Genomic DNA, 22183 nt, shown 5'->3' with positions numbered 1-22183 from the left:
TAGTACAGTGGATAAAGCACTGACCCAGTGAATAAAGCACTGGCCCTGGATTCAGGAGAACCTGAGTTCAAATCCAGCCTCAGAGACTTGACACTTACTAGCTCTGTGACCCTGGGCAACCTTCATTGCCCCACAAAACAAAAACAAAACAAAAAAGAATCTAGGTATCTTCATTTCTAATAGAAATGATAATAATATATCTAGCACTTATTCCCTTAAGGTTTGCAAAGTGCTTTACATATGTTTAATGCCTCACAATAACCCTGTATGGTAGTATTATCCCCATTTTAGAAATGAGGAAACTGAGATAAACAGGGGTCAAGTATCTTGTCCAGGGTCATATAGATAGTAATTGCCTGGGGCTGCATTTGAACCCATCTCTTCTAGACTCTAAATCCTCCACTCTGTACACTGCACTACCTAGTCTTATACTTATTGGCATTACACCAGGAGACTGCTAATTAAGAGTAGGTGGGATGTGCCCATTCTCCTCACTCTTGTCTGAAAGATGATGCAGAAAATAAGAATCTGATAGTGCCATGGGCTGTATCCCCCTTCTCTTCTTCTAACCCTTGTCTCCTGCCCTCCCTTTCCAGCATGTGGAACCCCACCATTCCTTATGGGTTCAGGAACATCTACAACAGCTGGACTCCCGAATAAGTTTGCGGTAATATCGTATTGACTGTTCAGAAAGGTAATTGGGGAAATATTTGGTGGTCATTAAGGTGAAGGAGGGAACGTGCAGTATCCAATGGTTAGGGTCTTTTTTGAGTCTATTTGGATTTCATGATGGAGAGAAGAAGGAAGTAAGAGTATCAGGCTCAAAATTGTTTTCATAGGCTATTTTGAATAGACACAAAACTTGGAGATGTAGGTTCAAGTCTATACCACCTGAGTCACCATTGGCAAATCAATTAGCCTCTCGGTATTATAGGCAGCTTTATAAGATTATAAAGTATAGGACCTCAGACATCCACTAGTCTAAAGTTCTCATTTTACAGGAATGAAGAAGCTGAGGTCCAAAGACTCTGAATGACTTGCCCAGTCATGCAAGTGTAGGAAGTGTTAAAACTATGACTTGAACTTAACATCTTATGATTCCAAGTCATTATTCTTCTTCTATACCATGCCCTCTCTCTTTCCTATTCTTAAATATCTTAAAAAAAGCTATGGTATCTCTTTTCCTAGACACCATAAGTCCTCTAGTCAAGTCTAGGATGGTGAAGATTTTATCAGACATAGAGGCAGAGGTAGGGACATACCTATCTAGGGTCATCTGTTTTGTTTAATATACCTTAATATTAGGAAGTTGTTCTTTTTATCATCTATAAATTGGTGGTACTGACATTGTGTCAGATCAGTTATGTCCTGACTGTCAATGGAGTAGCCTTAATAAATTCACTCCTCCTCAGATCTGCATCTGACCCCTGTAGATACCCCATTTCCCTTTGTCGCAGTCTCTCTATCCATCTTCCCCTCAATCTGCTTAGTTCTCAAAACAGTCTTTTCCTTCTGCTGCTAGGTCCTTGGTCCAGAAGCCTTTCTGGCATTCTCAGGCTTCATCCATCGATCAGACCTTCAACTCAGGGGCCCGAATCTCTGCTGGAAGAGTCTAACTCAGCTGCCATTTTGGTTTGTATCTAGGCATCTCAGACTTGTCAATGTTCCTCCCGATCCTCCTGCCAGCATAAGGTCCCTTGGCTTGGCAAAAGGCCATTGGATCAGCATCAGAGTGACGGTGAAACACTGTTCCTGACTCTCTCTGATGTATTCATTTGGCAACTGTGGTCTGGAAGATGAACTAAAGGTGGCAACATTTCCTCTTTCCTTTGGCTGCCCCAGGAAGTAGAGGAGGGGAAAGAGAGAAAAGAGGAACTTCCTGTCTGCTCCCCAACCCCAAGTCCTAGAAGCCTAAGGGGAAACTGTGGACTTCAATGGCTAATTCTCAAAGATGTAGAGAAGCCAGCTGCACTGTGGTAACTGCACTTTGGCTATTGAACACCTCATTTTGCACTGACTTTCCTAGCTGAAGAGTTTCCAGAGAAACTGGAAGCTAATGCTGGGATAATCAAGAAACACTTAAGTAAAGAAACATTATAGGTAACATTAGTAGCAGTTGCCCTGGGGAAATGTTACACTAATTGGGGGATAGGTTAAGGGTAGGGATGGCTGATAATATTTCATTTGTAACCATACCTAGTACTTTTCAGTCCTGATGGAAAGCACAGGGATGGCAGGATAGAATGAGGATTTCATCTCAGGACAGCTGAATGGAGAAGTGAAATCTTTTCTGACAAAATGCTTGAACAAATATCCCCCTCACTTATCTCCATTTCCCAGACTGAAGGAGGTGGGGATCCCCAAGGAAAAGAGAGGGTGGCAGCTATGTCTGATTTCCTCTTTCACATTTCTGGACTGGATGCTAGTCTAGGGCTGATTTTTCCTATGCCAAATGATAAGATGGCAAAGAGAGAATGGCATTTTCTTTGTCCATGAGGCTTCTCTGAAAGTAAACTGCATCTGAACTGGAAATGAAGTGTCTTCCTGATAGGTCTTATGTCCTGAAGCCCTTCTGGAATTCTCAGGTCCCATCCATTCACCAGGTCTTCAACTCAGGAACCAAAATCCATGGTGGTAGAGTCTAACTCAGCTGCCATCTTGGTTTGTGTCCAGGCATCTCAGTCTGGTCATCTGGGGAATGACAGAACAAATTCTGATATATGAGTGTAATGGAATATTGTGATCAAAGAAATGATGACTATGAGAATGAAACAGCAGAATGAAATAAACATAAGCAGGAAAAATGCGCTGTACTACAATAAAGAAAAAGAATGAAATGAAAACTGAATACTGTGTGATAACAAAGACAAATCTTGGCCCCAGAAAAGACATAAGAAAATATGCCTCCCTCCTTTCATTAAAAAGTGGGAGACTACGTGTGAATGAATGCTGCATTTGCTTTCAGAATTAATTCTTGTGTCAGTTGTTTTTGCTTAACTTTTTCTTTATTACAAGGGGAAGACGTGAAGAAGAAGACTGAGGGAGGGAGTAAAAGGAGAGGTATATCTGAAAGTGATTAATGTAAAAACAAAATATATCAATACATTTTTAAAAATTTAATACATGACAGAACCTTACTAGCATAAGATTCTCTGGGTTTTGCTATTTTTCTTCATTTCCATGTCAGCTTTGCACAACAGCCATAACAGCAAGAGAGAGAGAAAGAGAGAGAGACAGAGACAGAGAACTGGGATCATGGGGCTTCTTGGAGGTATGATCCAAGGCCCATGCCCACTCTGACAGTAATTCTGAGTTGAAACAAGTTCTTGAACTTTCTTTTCTTCAAATTTTCTCCTTAAAGAAGATATCTAGTATGGACTGGTCACCCATTGGGAGTCTAAACAAAGGACAGAACCTCTAAGCTTAAACAATTCGTGACCCCTGACTGTCAACATGGGTGTTGGAAGGGTGGCATCTCTAGAGCATGCTGAGTAAATACCCATGGGAAAAGCAAAAAAACCCACTTTCTGAAAAGTACATTTTATTCTCTCTGGTTATCCAAAGAAGTGTGACAAAGATGTGCATGTCCTTAAGAGATAGTCCTATGAGGATTATACCACAGTAGGGCAGACTTTCAGTAACTAGGACTCCAGACAGAGTCAAGAGTCTGGGCACTGTTCAAATGAGACATCTTAATTGTCAAAGGAATGAAAGCCCTGGCGATGCCTAAGCCTTCAAGAATCCCATCTTTAGGGTCAGCTTTACACACATTCATTGTCAATAAAGAGAGGCAGCCACTCACATGCTTTGACTCCCTGGATCCCATCTGAGTTAGAGAGCCAACATTAGAGAGCCATTCCTTTGGCTTAAGGCACTGATCCCAATTAAAATGCAAATACCTCCAGAAAGAATCAGCTGTTATTAGAATTTGACATTGATTTAATTAATTTAAACATTAAAATTAATTATAAAGAATGAAATTGTTACTGGTCGTTAACACCTCAGTTTGGGTAAGTTTGTCAAATCCTTTACGACTGACAATCGACAATGAAATGATAAGTAAGCAGTTTGGTTAGGAGGGTAGGGAGAAAGATGATAGATAACCTTCTGAAGGAAAGGACTCCGGGACCTTGGTAGGAGGTGGAAGGAGGGCACTAAAAAGAGGTGGGAGGATGCCCATGACAAACTTTGAGGAGCTCTTCATTTTGCCTGGGGCTGGCCCAACATTCACTCTCCCCTAAAGAAGGGTCAGAAGTGGGCTGATATCTTTTTATCTTCCACCTCGTATGCCTATGGCAAAGTACAGATGGTGCCCTTCTGAAGACTTATTACATATGCCCCAATGGACTATACTGGTTCATCTTGCACAGTTGGAGCCTAGGCTATCTGGGTAATTCCAGCGTGGGCAGAGTGGAAAGAACTCTGAGGATCTTTAAGTCTCCACCCCCGTCTCTGAGTCTTAGTTCCCTCATTTGTAAAATGGGGATAATGATACCTCACAATGTTGTTGTGAGGATCAAAGGAGAGCATCGGTCTTCAGTTTGGGCCATGCCTGGCATCTGATCTTAGTTCATATACACCTATATATCTATTTATTTACTTGATTGTTTTCATTTATTTGTTTATCTATTTATTCATTCATTATTCACTCATTCATTCATCTGTTCTTTCATTTATTTATTTGGGTGATTATATATTTGTTTATTTGTCCATTCACTTGTTTATTTGTTTGTTCATTCACTTATCTATCCATTTATTTATTTGTTTGTTTGTTTGTTTATTTATTTATTTATTTTTGCTGGGCAATGAGGGTTAAGTGACTTGCCCAGAGTCACACAGCTAGTAAGTGTCAAGTGGCTGAGGCTGGATTTGAACTCAGGTCCTCCTGAATCCTGGGCCAGTGCTCTTATCCACTAAGCCACCTGGCTGCCCCAGTTTGTATACATTTAAAAATTTTATTGGCAGCAATGTTTTCTTTCTAAAAGAATAAATTTATAATTTATGTTATTTATTATAAATTTGTTAGGATCAAGAAGCTAATGAGGGCTTCATAAGTACTATACAAAAGAAACAATTTTCTCTGCATATTTTCTACATTTCTCTACTATTTTTTTTTTTTTTGGTGAGGCAGTTGGGGTTAAGTGACTTGCCGAGGTCATACAGCTAGTATTAAGTGTCTGAGGCCGAATTTGAACTCAGGTCTTCCTAAATCCAGGGCTGATGCTCTATCCACTGTGTCACCTAGTTGCTAATTTTTTAATCCTGTCCATAGACACAGGCATAGAGCATATTTTGCAGCCTGTATATAAACTCAGAGTATTAGAAACTCTAGTTCTTGTTATTAAAGGTCCTGTCATAAACTTTAAAAAATAAATAAATGTTAGCTCCCTTTTCTCCAAGAGGTGCAACTTTGTTCAATGCAAGTTAGTTATTTTTTTTCAATTCTGATTCTCACTTAAGGACCCGTTAGCTTAGGATCAGATTTAACCCATTCACTAAACCTCTTCTCCTCTTCCAGTTAATGGAAAGCTCCTGACAGAGGATGGCATTTCATCCCCAAAATTGGAAGGGCCTGTCAAGTGGCCTGCCTGCTGACTTGGCCCAGCAATAAAATACATTAGCATACTGGAAAATAGTTGGGGGGAAGAGGACACGATTTAAAAATAGCTCAGTTACCATCTCTCAGAACTGCAAAACATTTCTCTTTGTTCCATTCTGACGACAAAACTAACTTGTCCAGGTCTTGTCTGTGGAGTCCAGAGTGATTTTTTTGAGTATTCTGTACTCAAGTCATGCTCTCTGAACCTTAGAGATAAGTGACCTGAGGCCCAGAAAGGATATGTAACTTCCATATAGTCCCATGGCTGGTTAGTGAGAAAATCTAGTTTAAAATCAAGGTCTGTATACTATGTTTAAACATGCTAAAACTAGCCAGGGGCTTTTGATCTTCCACCTTCCCCTTTGTTCTTATTTTCTCTTATTCCACTGAACTCTCTTGCAATTCTATATTTCCAGAAATCACAGGGAAAGAAAAAAGTGGCAAACCTGTTCAGTACATCTGGAAATTGTTTTCTCAACTTAGTTCTATTTAAACTAAATTCCTCTATCACAGTGTTCCCTGACCTGCTCTAGCTACCTGGTGGGCTTGTAAGGATCAAGAATAATTCTGTTTTGAATGGATTGAAACAAATTATAAAGAGCCGTGTACCTTGAAGACATTATTGTTAGATGTTGCTTAAATTTCAAGTTGATTACAAGTTGCTCTCTAACTTTCAAAGTTCTCAAAGGAATGATCTTGAGAGATTTTAATCTTGCTTCTTCAGTTTCCAGTCCATGTCCACAGGTACGAATAGCTGGTTTACTGGTCTGAATAAGCCCAATAGGCTGAAAAGATTAGGGGGTCATAAGGACTTGCCAAATCACAGTGGCCCAGATTCAAAATACTAAGTGACATTATCATTCATTTATAGTCTTGGTCAATACTGAATTTCTTTAAAACTGATTTTTTCAATTTTATTGAGGCAAAGATGAAAAAAGCAAGACATTCCAGAAGGCTTGATTGAATCTTTTTTTTTTTTTAATCAAAAGAGGCTAGCTTTTCACAGAGTGCTTTTACAGGTTTATGGGAGCTGGATTTAAATAATACTATCATTTTCAAAGTATCATGGGTTGGATAATTAAGTCATTCTCTGGACATGTTCTTCCAGTTTTCTTCCAAAGAACAGTTGAGATATCTGCAAAACCAATGGAAGACAAGCAGATTGAAAACAAAAGGGACAACCCATCAAGCCAAATCTCTGTAACATTCCCCTAATTATTTTGATTTTGAGTCCCCACCTGAGAGCATCTCTAGAACTAATGGCCAATAAAGTTCTAAACATTTCAACTACTTTAAGCTTTATTGACAACAAATATTGATATAGGCTACTTTCATTGCTAACAGTCTTAAGTACATTTTCCCTCAAAGTTGACCCTTCAAGGTACTGATGCTAGAAATAAAACCGAAAGAGAAAAACTTGAATTTCCATAAAAAATATGCATCCAGATCATTTAAGGTACTAAACTAAGGCATTGGCCTCTTGTGCAACACTGCAGCTGGACAGTCACTGAGGGAACATCTGTTTGGAAGAATCTGTGATCTGGCTCCTTCTGTTGCTCTTCTTTTCATTCTTCCAGTCTGTGTGCCTTTCCAACCTGAGCACTTTTCAATCTCATTAATCCCAGGAGTTGCATCGTGATGAACTTTTAAGGTGGGCAGACCTAGTGAAAAGCACATACTAAAGTCACTAACATGGACAGACTCAGCCTTTGTCCAACATGGTAAGGACAGCTAGAACTGTCCCTCAAATGACCCAGAGGCTTTCCCACCCTCTCTCAGGAGCCCTAGTGTCAGACTGAATTGGTGCCATGGAAAAAAAAGCACTACTTGGGAGTCAAAGGCCCTGGCTTTGAGTCTTGACTCTGCTGTTCACACTAACAGTGTCACCTTGGACAAGCCATTTAACCTCTCTAGGCCTCAGTTTTCTGATCTATACAATGAAGGCATTGAACTAGATATAAGGTCCCTTATAACTCTAAGTATATGATGCTATAACTAGAACCAAGGCTACAAATTTTCTCATTTTAATTCTTTTTAACTTGTCATTAGTAGTAGTAGCATAAAATAAAATATCTAACATTTATATAGCATTTTAAAATTTGCAATTTCTTTCCAAATATCATCTCATTGTGTCCTCACAACAACACCAGGAGGTCAATGCTATTGTTATCCCCATTCTAGCCTGATTTCTAAATAAAGAGAAAAAAAGAAAACTGACATGTATAGAGCACCTTAAGGTAGGCAGTGGCTCCAGCCATAGATTTGGCAGCAGGAAGATCTGAGTTCAAATCTTGCCATAGACATTTACTAGCCATGCAATCCTGTGTGACCCTTGACATCACTCAGCCCGAGTTTCTTCATCTGTAAAACAGGGCTAATAATGGTTGTCATGAGGATCAAAAGAGTTCATATGTATGTAAAGCACTTTAGAAGCCTTAAGTCTATACACATGCTAGCTATTCTTTTCCAATGACTTTACATTATATAATCTCATTTGAGGGAGGCAGCCAATAGTGATGGCTGGACCAGTTTCCTCAAATGCAAAATGAGGGGGTGGACCTCAAAGCTCCCTCCTAATTCTAAGCCTATGATCTCATGATACTCACCTTGACACTCCAAGGTTGATACCATAGGTAACACTCTTGCATTTTTACAGGTAAAGAAACCATGTCTCAAAGTGGTTAAGTGAATTGCTCATAATCCCACAGCTATTAAGTGTCAGAGGCAGCTACTTTGTTTCTTTGATTCTTTAGATGGACTCTTGTTAATTGTGTTTGGTGGATTATCCCAGATAAATATTAAACAACAAGAGTAGTGATAATAGCGATGATATTTATTTAACAATTTATAAAGTATCCCCAGCCAATGGGCAATCTCTTTGTTTTAAGTACCTCCAGAGCAGGAAATTCCACACATCCCTTAGTTGTGGCATCCATGCTAGTACTTAATAATCATGACAGATTCTTAAAGTATGAGGTGAGACTAGAACAGAATGAGATTGACTTAAAAACACACATACACACAGAGATACAACACAATGCCTTGGGCATATAAGGCAGTGCATAATTGTTTGTAGAATTTTTGAACTTCTTCAAAATAACAGCTGCCCTGTATTGTCACTACCCAGAACATTTCTGGAACTTCTCTTTGGAAATGAAGGAAGAAAAGAAGGAAAGATGCACTTAATAAGCAGCTAATATGTGTCAAGCCTTGTGCTAAGCACTTTACAAATATTATCTCATTTGATCCTCACAACAACCTTGGTGCTATTAGCATTATTCTCATTTTACAGTTGAGGAAACTGAGGCAGACAGAGATTAAGTGCCTTGCCCCAGGTCACACAGCTGGTCACACACACTCTCTGAGGCTGGATTTGAACTCACCTTCCTGACTCTAGGCCCCAGTGGAGTCCACTGTGCCACCTAGATGTATCTAAAATTCAAACATTAATCAACTCCCACCACATGAAAAGCAGACACTGTCACTGCAAATTTACAAACCTTCTATGAAAGTTGGTCTTGTCATTTTGTAATCACACCAGGTAAGGACAAAATCTTATGTCAGCTAATCCTAGGATTTTAGAGCTAGAAGAGACCTGAGAAATTATCTAGTCCAAGTCCATTATATGACAGATGAGGAAATTGAGGAAGGCACGGAAAGGGTGGAGAAGGGAATGATAAAATCCTGGTAACTGGCAGATCCTGGATCTCAGGATTCCCAATGACTATTCCATCACATCCACGCTGCTTTTTTGCAAGCATGTTAAATTTATCCACCTCGGGGCGGCTAGGTGGTGCAGTGGATAAAGCACCGGCCCTGGATTCAGGAGTACCTGAGTTCAAATCTGGCCTCAGATAGTTGACACTTACTAGCTGTGTGACCCTGGGCAAGTCACTTAACCCCCATTGCCCTGCAAAAAGAAAAAAAAATTATCCACCTCAGGTCCCAGTTTCCTCTTCCTGGCCAGTGTAAAGGCTAAAATTAAAGCTATACTGTCTAAAATATCTAATGAATGGTTGCCAATAAATTATAAACTTTAGCAAGAGTTAGACTTTTAAGCATTTATTAAGGAGAATAAGAATTTTGTAAAGAGAGAAAGGCCCTAGATTCCTCTATCTATTAAAGGGAGAGAGCATCCTAGCTCTGCTCTCCACCAGAGTTCACAGGAGAGTCAGAGCGCCAGGCTCCCCCTTCTTCCTCCCACAAGCAAATGTCACTTCCTGACGCCAAGAAAGTGGTCTTGCCCTCAGAGACCTTCATCTCATGGTGGAGCTTTTCTACAGTAAGTCTCCAGCAGGTAGAGTCATTCCAATCGTTACACCAGTTTCTCAATGGTGGATGAGCCCGGTGAAGGGGAGAGTAGCTTGCCAAAGAAGCTGGAAGGAAAATTAGTAGAGGGAGTGAGACCTACTGCAATATACATACAACTGCCTCTTTAAAGACCAAGAGGGTAAGAAATACAGCCATTTCACTAACCTCTCTATTCTTTTTGCTGAGTCTAGGAAGAGTAGAGAATTTACCAGTTCAGCACCTTGCTTCTCCCAGGGCCAAGGATGTTAGCACCCTATGGCCATAATACTTATCATCCAGATTGCAGAGCTTGGGAGCCAAGAGCCTGCCTGTGGTTTTCTGGGGTGAAGTTACTTGGCAGGCTTCCCACACTTCTGGATAACCTGCTCTATAATCCTGCAGCAAAATTCCAGGCTTTCTCCCACGGATTATTTCAGCTCTTGCAGGTCTGATGACATTAAATAATTTCCAATGTTTGGCTTTTCTATAAATGTTATAGGAGCCTCAATTCTCACACATGGCCCCTACTACTACAAACTGAGCTCCAGTGGCTCCCTATTACTTCCAGGATCAATATGATCTTAAAACTCTTCATAAATTGGCTTCTTTCTACCTTTTCTCTGCTTATCTCCTCCAAGGACTTTAGGATCCACTGGCCTACCTGAAGTTCCTCAAATACTACACTCCATCTTTCATCTCCATGCCTTTGTCTTGGCTGGTTCCTTTGCCTGGAATGCTCTTCCCCTTTGCTACTTAGTGCTATTTGTTTCTTTTAAGATTCAGGACAAATCCCATCTTTCTTCTATAGGCCTTTTCTGGTTCTTCTTCTGTCCCTGTCCCTTCCCCCACTCAAGCTTCTCTCTCTCTCTCTTTCCCTCCCTCCCTCTTTCTCTCTCTCCTCGCTCTCCAGTAATAAATAATCACAACAATACACTAATAGTATATGTATGTATGTTTACATACATACATATATCTATATCTATCTATAATTATTATTGAAGGTGGGACTTGAAACCAGATTCAATGCTTTTACTACTATTTAAGCCAAACTGCTCACATGTATGCATGTATGAATTATATGTTCCTAGTACATATTGTCTCCATTAAAATATAAACTCCTGGGCAGCTAGGTGGCGCAGTGGATAGAGCACCGGCCCTGGAGTCAGGAGTACCTGAGTTCAAATCCGGCCTCAGACACTTAACACTTACTAGCTGTGTGACCCTGGGCAAGTCACTTAACCCCCAATTGCCTCACTAAATATATATATATATAAAACTCCTTAAGGGCAGAGACTATTTTTCACATTCCTTTGTGACCCCAACACTTAGCACAGTGCCTGGAACATAATAAATGTTAATGATAAATAAATAATAAATGGGTTTATGAGAAATAGAATAATTATTATAATATTATATGATAAATATAATCATAATTTATAATAAATAAATTCCTGTTAACTGATTGAATGGCAGATACACCTAATACTCTAATGAGGGTCTTTGTCCCTTTGCTCATGCTGGGACCTCCACCTTGTCAATTCAAATCCTTCCCATCCTTCGAGATACCCCTCAGTTTCTTCCTCCTTCATAAAGCCATCTCTGACTGATTATCCCCTTTCTCTGAGCTCCAATAATATTTCCTACAATTATGCAATCTGAGAGTTTGAAGAAACAGCTCAAGCCCACTTCTACAAATGAAGATACTGAAAGCAAAGGAAGTGAAGAACTGGTCCAATCTCAGAAAGCTAGGTAAAGGCAGAATGAGAATTTGAACCTGGGCCTTATGGCTATGCCACATTAATAATAATAGCTACCATTTATAAAGTGCTTAAGGTTTGAAAGGGGCTTACTTCTCAAGACAATCCCATGAAGTAAGTGTATAAATGCTCTTATTATCTCTATTTTATAGATGAGGAAATGATATGGAGAGAGAGATAAGTGACTGGCTCAGGATGACACAGCTTCAAAGTAGCCGAGGTAGCATTTAAACCAGGGTCCTTCTGATTCTAAGTACAATCCTCTCTCCCACACTCATAATCAATATAGTATTTTATATGTCTTTGTATCAGTGTTTGTAGTAAATCCCTGTCTCATAAATGAGATTGGAAGCACTCTGAAGGCAGGGACAGTATCTTGTCTTTTTCCTATTCTCTATAGTGATTATAACACTATAACAGGTGTTCTCTCAACAATTATTAAGTTGAATTAAGGGCCTGCTTTTCTTCTAAAATAGTTAAAACACGAGGGAAGCTATGTGGTACAGTGGATAGAGCACTGACCCTGAAGTTGTGGGGACCTGAGTTCAAATCTCACCTCAGGACACTTACTAGCTGTGTGACCCTGGGGAAGTCACTTAACCTCAACGTCATGGTCCTCTGCCAGAATAAAGGACAAATAACAACAACTTAAAGCACTAAAAATTCATTAGACTATTAACTTTGTTTATGGGATCATACCAGTTTAATTACAGGACATTCCAAGGGCAAGAGAGAGGAAAGATTGCCCTTCCATACTGGATTCTCAGAATGATAGCCCAACACAGCTCCTTTAATATACAATTACATAGCTTGCTATTTTTTGTAGATATACTATCTTATTTAGGATCCAACTAGTTCAGTAAATTACGCACCCAGCATCACTTTGCTTTTTCAGATGTTTGTCATGGATGGATGGATATAGGGAGGGAAGCTTGATTGCTATAAAAAACCATGAAAATAAACCTGCATTTTTTTTTTTTTTTGCCATTCAAGTGATCAAATGATTAGCATTTAAAGCCCTTCACAGTTTGTCTCCCACCTATCTTTCCAAACTGACATCATGCACGCTTTGTTCCAGACAAACTCTACTTGTTCCCTGAACTCAACATTCTATCTCCCTGTACGGACTGTTCTCCATGCCCAGACAGTTCTTCCTCCTCATCTCTTCCTAACTTCCTTCCATAATCAGTTCAAGCACTACCTACTCCTACAGGAGGCCTTTTCTGATTTTCTCCTTAACCCTTTCTCCCCAACAGAAATTACCTTGTCTTTATTTACATATGTATATATGTATGCACATACACACATATAGAGATATGTTTAGATAGCTACAAATATATAATAGACATTGCTTTGTATTTATTACATATGTATATATCTATACATATACAAGTATGTGTATAGATATGCATATCTATATCTAGATAGGTAGTAAATACAAAGTAATTCCTTTTGCTGAGGAGGCAGGGTTAGGGAGGAGATCAGGAAATGCCTAAAGATTGTCCAACAAATACAAAGTAATTTTTTGTTGTTCTTGGGTATGTGTATATAACAGAATACACACACACACACATATACACATATAGACATATATAGACACACATATGCACAACAGAATATAAATGTATTTTAGCACCTAAATATATAAAATAGACACATACATACATATACATGTGAGTATATACAGGGTGAGCCAAAAATCACAAAAGGATCTAATGTTTTTTTGGTTTTTTTTGGGTGGGACAAAGACAGTTAAGTTAAGCCCAGAGTCACACAGCTAGTAAGTGTCAAGTGTCTGAGGCCAAATTTGAACTCAGGTCCTCCTGAATCCAGGGCTGGTGCTTTATCCACTGTACCACCTAGCTGCCCCCGGGATCTAATGTTTTAATAACTTTTTGAAAATACTTTTATTTCCTATATATACTATATGTGATGCTATGGTATTATAAATTAAAACAAAAAATAAAGGAGTTATTAAATGTTGAAGCCTCTTCGTGACTCCATGACTTTTGGCCCATCCTGTAGTACTCTGTATTCATGTTATTTCCTCCCAGTAGTACTTAAGTTCCTTGAAGGCAGAGGCTGTTGTCTTTTTGATCTTGGTCTATCCAATGCAGTGCCTTGTACAAGGGTAATCCTTAATAAATGCTTGTTGAATAAATGAACAATCTATTCTGATGGCTCACCATTGGAAAAAAGACAGACTCATGGAAAAAAAAAAAAGATATCTTCTTTTCTGGGAATTTCTAGAAGGAGATTTGGATAATCTCCCATATGATCAATCAATTTATGTGCAAGAGATACTATAAACTGCAACCACCAGGGCTGTGTTATAATAATAAAGTGTATGTTTGAGGTCTGCAAAGTGCTTCACTTTGCTTTTTTCCATTTGAGACTTTTCTTTCATTATTATCCAAATTTTATAAATGAAGAAACTTATGTTCAGAGAATTTAAGTGATTTCCCATGGTCACAGTGATTGTCAAAGGTAGGCCTTGAAACCAGATTTCCTATGAATCCAAGTTCAATGCTTTTACCAGTATTTTACCAAATTCCTTCCCACAAAAAAAAAAAAAATATCTAATCTCATCAGAGCCCTCAGTACTGCAAGTAGCATTCTTTTCTTCCTCTATAAGTGACTCTGCCTCATTCACTACAGGGGCTGTTCCAAATCTGATCTTTTCTTCTCAGTCCTCCTACATTAATTACCTCACTCACTTCTTCCTCAGCCAAGGAGTCTACTTACTACTTTAAAGAAAAGATAGAGTCTATTAATTGTTAGTTCTCTCTTCTTTCCTTTTCTATACCTCAAAGCCCCTTACCATCATCCTCATCCTCTCCACTTTTGATCTCATCTCTAAGGAAAGGCCCTTACCAACTGCAATCCTTCTGCTTGTGTCCTGGATCCCATCCCCTCCTGTCTCCTTGATTTTTCTTTTCCTTGATTTCACTTTTATTCAGTTCTATTGTTTTAGGGAGTTTGCATGTTCAATCATAGCAGGTATATTTTCTCCCTTATCATCAATCTAGCAGTATCTTTTGGCTTTTTCCTCAAAGCCTATAAACATGCCCAGGTCTCCTTGACCCTTTAAACAATAACCCTCACTTGACTGTACCATGCCTTCAAGTTACTGTCCTATATATCTCTCCTTCCTTTCACAGACACATTCCTAGAAAAAGCAGCCTCCACTGTGGCCTCCACTTTCTCTCCTCCCATTCAATTCTCAACCCTTTGCAATCTGGGTTGTGGCATCATTACTCCACTGCAACATCCAAGGTGACAATGATTACTAAATTGTTCAGTTACATGGCCCTTTCTTAGTCCTCTGCCCTCTTGACCTCTCCACAGTATTTGACACTGTTGACCACCATCTTTTCTTTGACACTCTCTCTTCCTTGGCTGATCATGATACTGCTCTCTCCTATTCATGTTCAACTTCTTTGATCACTCCTCATCCTCCTTTGGTGAAGTATTATCTATGTCCCGGTCCCCTAAAGTTGGGTGTCCCCCAGGCTTTTTCTTGGGCTCTCTTCTTAACCTCTGTGTGTGTGTGTGTGTGTGTGTGTGTGTGTGTGTGAGAGAGAGAGAGAGAGAGAGAGAGAGAGAGGGAGGAATTTTGGGCAGTCTGGTGAAGCCTACAGTTGTCTTCTCAGAGTATTGTTTTTATATGTATGAATTACATAAGATTACAAAGGAAACCAATGGTACTGAAAGAGTCATCAAAATATTTTTAAAATAAAGTTCAAAGATCCTTGGTTAAGACACCCTGGGCAGGGCAGGGAGGAAGAGAATCTGGAACACAAAGTTTTAAAAATGGATGTTAAAAATTGCTTTTACATGTAATTGGGGAAAAATAAAATTCTAAATAAATTCCAAAGAAAAGAAGTCTTCTCAATCTCTATGAGTTTGATTGTCATTTTTATGCATATGATTCACAGAGGTAATATTTAATCCTACTCTCTCTTCTGAGCCCCAGGCCTCCACCACCAACTACTTTGGGAACATTTCAAATGGGATGTTCAGCAAGCATCTCAAATTCAACATATCCAACATGTAACTTTTTTTCACTTAAATCTTCTCCTCTAAGCTCTATCTTCAATTTTCTTTTATGTTGAGGGCACCCACGTCTGAAAACCTTCATTCCTCCACCCTCACCTCCAATAAGTTGCCAAATCTTGTTGATTCTGCTTCCAGCCTCTATCTCACAAGCATCCCTTTATCTCTACACATATAACACCACCACACCTTATAATCTCTTGCCTGGACGATTGCAATATTCTCCTAATCAGACTCCCTACCTCCAGGACTCTCCCTTCCTCAATCCACCCTCAACACAGATATCAAAAGAATATTCCTATTGGGGCAGCTAGGTGGCACAGTGGATAAAGCACTGGCCCTGGATTTAGGAGGACTTGAGTTCAATGCAACTCAGACACTTGACGATAGCTGTTGTGACCTTGGGCAAGTCACTTAACCCTCATTGCCCCCCCCCAAATATATATATATATTCCTAAAACCAGGCCTGAGCATATCACTTACCCACTTTAATTACCCTTAGTGCCTTCCCCATGACCTCTCAAATAAAATGCAAGCTCCTCAGTTTGCTATTTAAAACTCTTCATAGTCTGCCTCTGCCTTTCCCAGGATTATTGCATATTTTTGTCCTTATCCCTGGTACCAAGCAGCACTGGGAACATAGTAGGTATTTTGTCACATGAATTCATCCCCACATTGTACAAACCGGGGTACTGCTATCTCCTATACTTGAGGTTTTTATCTTTCCCTCTATAGCTTTGCACAGGCTGTCTCCCATGCCTGTAATGTAGCTCCACATTACTTCTTGACAGTTTTGGGTCTCTGTCAATGCTCAGTTCATGCACCACCTGCAGTAGGTGGTAAACACCTTTATAGATATATGCAACCTTTTCCAAACTTGAGTTCAGAGGGCCCTTTTAATTGGTCTGGTGAAGCCTACAGGCTCCTACAGGAATGATGTTTTTAAATAATTGGAGAAAATGCTTTATTTTGGTTAGAGGTTAGTAAAAATAAAGATGTAATTTTTTTTCTTATCCAAGATCATAGACTCCCTGAAATCCATCCACAGCAACCCCTGCCCTCAATGTAACTACTCTCTCCCTCTTCAAGTGGTATGTATGTTTATACACACACATACACATGTAGGTATATGCATATATAAACACGCAAACACATATATTTGTATGTTTACAAGTCGTATCTTCCATTGAAATCTAGTCTCCATGAGGACAAGGACTTTTAAATTTTGTGTTTGTATTTAGCATGGTGTCTTGCTTAATGAATTCTTGTTGGATTAGATATTTCAAGTTAATATAAGTGCCCAAGAACTAACTGTTTTCCAGTGAAGCAGCTAGGTGGGTCAATGGAAAGCACATTAGACCTGGCATCAGGAAGATCTAAGTTCAAATCTAGCCTCAGAAACTTATTAGCTGTTATGACCTTGGGCAAATCACTTGACCTTTGTCTGCCTCAGTTTTCTCAACTGTAAAATGGATATAATAATAGTACCTATTTCCTATCTCCAAGGGTTGTTAGGGGCAAATGAGATAATATTTATAAAGGGTTTAGCCCAGTGCCTGGCACATAGTAGGCACTTAATAAATGTTTGTTTCCTACCTTCCAGACCAAAGCTTGGAAGTGGCATTTTAGAGATGGCTTTTCTAAAATCTCTAAGCTGCTAAGACTCGAGTAATAATTTTTAGTAGCCAATGATAAATGGCAATAAGATATTATACCTGACCTAGCTTTGAATACCTTTCCTCTCCAATGAGCTATAAAAGAAAAATTCCTCTTCTAACTGAAGTAGGAACTATGTCTCAGGGATGAGCAGTGAAGTGGAGAAGTTCCATTTCACCCTTATGCTCACTTCACTAAGTTACATATGTTGAATCTGGATGTGGTCTTTGATAGCTTGAAGGAGATGGGAAATGAGAGCTGTCGCTGGGGGAAAATGGTGTTTACAAGGTGTGAAGGAATTGTCAAAGACTCATGAGCAGGAAAGAATCATTTAAGAGCTTACCTTTACATAGGGCTACCTAGGCATTAGCTCATCTGAACCCTACAGAAGGTATGTGGGGTAGGTATGATAATCCTGACTTTACATGTGATAAAACTGAAGTGTAGAAAGGTTAAAATTACTGGATCAAGGTCACACACAGGTAATAAAGGGGCAAGCCAATGTTAAATTTCAAGTCTTTTTCGAAGTCTAATGCTCTTTCCATTATATAATACTGCCTCTCAAACATCTGTACCAAATTCGCAAATTACAATTGTATACTAATCTACTCTAAGGGTTAATCATTTAAGTAAGATGCTCGGCCTCAATTAAAGTTACTGGAGTTAGTAAAGGATCAATTATTAACTGAAAATTTGTCCATTTAAAATGTTCTATTTACCCCAAGAAACCCCTATCTGTCTCTTGAAGAACCCTCCTCTACTATTGGTTTATGAAAGGTAATATGAGAGGATTCATTTGTATAATCCCTGGGAAGGGCTGATGGCATAGGGCAATGTTGGAAACAACTCCTCCGTAACCTGCTTGTAACCATTTTGGCCTGTTGAGAATGATGATGTCATTTACCTTACCACTGTTGTCACCTGTGCAAAGATCAGAAAAAGGAGGAGCTATAGATTGTTGAAGGGTTTGGCCCTTATTGGCCAGGCTATAGTACTATGCATTTTTTGGAAGGGAATCACTGGAAGGTGGAGGACCTAAGCCAGGTGTTTTTAACCTGGGGTTCATGAAACTTGGATAGAAAAAACGTGGATGACTATTTCAATAAAATTGGTTTCCTTTGTAATTCTATGCATTTTATTTCATGCATTTAAAAACATTATTTTGAAAAGTCTATAGGTTTCAGTAGGCTGCCAAAGGGGTCCATGACAGAAAAAAAGGTAAGAACTTCTAATGTGAATGGTTAGTAGCAAATGTCATTCCATTTCATTTTGGGCTCATAGATAATTTCCTCTTAATTCCTATGACATCTTCTCTACCCATGCCATCGTCCATGGCTTCACAAATGACCAAATCATGTAGAGACCCCCATGCCAAGACAAAGCAGGCAGCTGAATAGTGCTTTCAAAGTCTTTACTAAGAACCTGAGTCAAAGTTTAATTGGGTAAGTGTGGCAGATGGCCCCGGATCTAAATCGACCCTGAAGCACTTAAACAATGAGAATTTCCTTCTCTTATCAAATAGAAAACCTATCTTTTTCCTGCTGGAAGGAATATCTTCGACTGCCTATTTTTTCCATATTTACACTTTAGTAGAAACAGGAACAGGAGCAATTCCCTGATGGTTCTGATCCAATTTTACTCAGAAAATGGAGGACCCCTGGGAAAGGCCTCTGTGGGAAAAGAACAAAAAAGGGGAAAGATAGGGGGTATAGCTAACCTGTCTGTTCAATGCCACAGGAATATTTGCCCAGTATGAGAGATGTGACTTTAAGTCTCTTTTTGCAGTGTGAGTGTATGTATATGGTGTGTATGAAAGAGACAGAGACGGACAGAGAGACAGAAAGGGGAGAGGAAGCTGTTTTTTCTTTAAATATGTTGTGGCTTAGGGTTTACACAGTTTGAATACCTGTAAGAATCCACAGAGGAAAGTTAACTTAAAAAAGATGTTTGTGTTACTTTTGGTTGTTTTTCCTTCCCTACAATCATCATGTATCTTTGATTTTGTCATACTGTATGTGGGACTGAAGCTCAATATAATTGAAGGTGGAGAGGAGGAAAGTTAAGTTCTCTTTCCCCCGACCCCCCCCCCCCCCCCCCCGCAAAGTTTGCTTTCTTTTAAAAAGTCAAGGCAACAACATCCTTGTTACATGGAGACACATCTTAGTTATTTTCCATGACTGAAAAATAACTTTGATATCTCTGCAAAGATGTCCCTGGAAAATGTGTTTACTTGTGTTTATACTTAAACACCGTTTGCTGAAAATTATGTGGGACCATTTGGCTTTAAATTTTTAGTTAGAAATGTCAGCACTTTTATTTGGATGGGAAAGTGTTTCTTGTTGATGTTGAGAGTAATGACTAGCAAAGCAGAAAAGATAAATTAAGACTTTTCTCACCAAATTGCATTGTTGAGACAATATCTTTAAAAACAGCAATGACTTCAAGTCTTGTAGATAGTTTTTAAGGTACACCCGGCCCCCAGCTTATGGTGGCAAGCAAACGTGGGCCTCACAATCCCCACAGAGGAATCCACCAACCATTGCCATCTTGGTAGAGATGGGCATTAGGCACAGTGGTGTTCGATTATAAGACAAATGGAATAAGTTTTGCAGTTTTGGAGGGTGAGGGGTAAAAAACAGAGAAAAGTCCTAGATATCTTTTCTGATGATCCCCACCCAAAAACTCAGGCCAGACTCTTATTATTGTAGATTTATTTGGCCCAATGCCTGGATATGACCTCAGGATCCTAGCAAATACTCAAAAAGCTGACATGATGGGCAGGATGTTCTTAGTCTTGGCGGGGAGGAAGGGCCTTGGATTGTCGGACTTCTTCCAGCTGTCATCTGACGGAGGCCAACAACAGCAGCTGCCCAAAGAGGCAAACAAACCTATCTTAATCCCCCAAAGGGCAACCTAGCTGGGTTTCCATAACCCTCACTGGCAGAGAGACATAAGCCTGAGCCAGCCGGTCCTTTTGCTTCCTAGACCCCTAGTATTGCCCTCAAAAGAGGGAAACTTTATGGGAGTCATGACCTTAAAGTCCCATGTTCCAGTAGGCCTCTCTCCTCATGGAGTTCAATGGGGAATGCAAACACTGATGCTAAGGGCAGCCCCAGGCTCTGACATTCCCCAGTCAGCTTGCCTTGCAAAGTTGGCCTACCCTACAGAAACAATATGCAATATTAATTATGTTGGGCACCCTGAAATATGATTCCAGAATGCAGACTTGGAAAAAAGCAAAACCAAGATAAGTGGTCTCTAAATTGCCCCTCTGCAAGTTCTTTTTCACTTAAAGTTCCAACTAGCAACTCTCCTGACAGCCCTTCCTCTCAAATCCCCCATCCTGAACCAAAGGGCTGACATTTAGGGTCTCTCACTGTTCATGTAGGCTACTTGGGCAAATCCTAAAACAGCAGGAATTATCAGCCTCCCTTCCCATTTCTTTTTTATAACCCATAATTTCCTGGGGACAATTAAATCTTCAGGGCGAAGACCACCAAACCCTTATAGGTATTGTATTAACAATTCACATAATATGTAGTGTTTTCTATAGCTATGGCTCCTTGGCTATCTTCCCACTCAGGAAATGGAAAGGAAAAAAAAAAAAGACGTGTCCCATGGCTTTGTTCCTTATCCCTTATCCCTATATGGGAATCTGGATTTCCAAATCCCAGTGGGTGGTGGACCCAAAGTTGAGCCCCAGAAGGACCCCTCTTGGAAGTCTGAGGTCTACTTGGTGTCAGACTGTCAAACTGATGCCTTCTCTGTCTCTCTGTCTCTCTCCTCCCCCTCTCTCCCCTCAACACTCCAATTCTCTGCAGCAGCTGATCAGTACCAAGTAAGCACTTATGAACAACAGCTGTCACATAAACAAGGTTTCAGCTTCACAGTTACCCTCTGGAAATGTTCCACAGCCCAGATTCCTGAAGACCCAAAAGGGAGAATTGGACCATTCTATTCCTATCCTCACAGAATCCAGATTAGAATCTGAACAGTTCCAAAGAAGAAGAGGCAAGGAGTGGGGGAAAGCAAAGACCTTTTGAGAAAATCAGTTGGAAAATTACTGTATGGGGAATCGGAAGGTCCCCTGAAACCAGGGATAGATCAGGCAGGTCCCCAGCCTTCATTGCTTCCAGCCCGCATGTATTCAAACCCACTCAATTCTACAAGGCAGGGAGGGCACTTACAGGTCTTGAGGACCAGGGAGGGCATTGTCCTGGGTCCCCTTGAAGGAGGGATGACAATCATCGGTGGCAACTCCTGTGTCGCCCACAGTATCAGCCTGTCCCAGGCATTCTGGCCCAGGAAGCACAAACTGTGATAGGCCTGAAGGTTTCCTCTGCAGGGCCTGAGGTTAGAAGGAAGGCTGTGACTGGGGAACCCCAGCCCCAGGATCCCCCTACTCCAGGTAGCCATCGAAGACATCCAATTCACTATCAGTGTCATAGAGCCCAGAGCCTGGATCTGAGAGTACACCCAGATCCACCAGTGCCTGGTCCATGTCCTCAGGTAGGAAGACCAAACCCACATTAAGGACGATGTACTCCATCAGGAAGGCATAATACAGGATCAGGACGTTGACAAAGAACAACCCCACGTAGAACATATAGGGTAGGCAGGGGCACATGGGAGGTAAGGGGGCCCAGTGCATCCAGATGGGCAGCATTCCCTGGAGTGGGCATGCAGAGAAAGGCAAGCTGGGGGCTGAGGTGGGGCAATCCAGGGGGTGGGTGCGCGCGCGCGCGGTGGTGTGTGTGTGTGTGTGTGTGTGAGTGTGTGTGTGAGTGTGTGTGTGTTAAAGGGAAGGAAAGTGGGGTTGGAGAAA

At 40.3% G+C, this 22183-nt stretch overlaps 1 protein-coding gene across 1 annotated transcript; it reads right to left on the bottom strand.

Moving 5' to 3' along the window:
- Positions 1-255: 255 nt before the first annotated feature.
- Positions 256-22123, bottom strand: DEXI (Dexi homolog). Its single transcript, XM_043984151.1, is given in 4 exon segments — positions 256-2691; positions 6209-7260; positions 21546-21971; positions 21973-22123. Coding segments are annotated over 2 exon segments (282 nt in total). The 5' UTR covers positions 22041-22123; the 3' UTR covers positions 256-2691; positions 6209-7260; positions 21546-21757.
- Positions 22124-22183: the final 60 nt, after the last annotated feature.

Source organism: Dromiciops gliroides, chromosome 1 (genome assembly GCF_019393635.1).
Source record: "Dromiciops gliroides isolate mDroGli1 chromosome 1, mDroGli1.pri, whole genome shotgun sequence".
Classification (NCBI taxonomy): domain Eukaryota; kingdom Metazoa; phylum Chordata; class Mammalia; order Microbiotheria; family Microbiotheriidae; genus Dromiciops; species Dromiciops gliroides.
The sequence above is the reverse complement of the archived record's forward strand: the minus strand, read 5'-3'. Positions and strand labels throughout refer to the sequence as shown.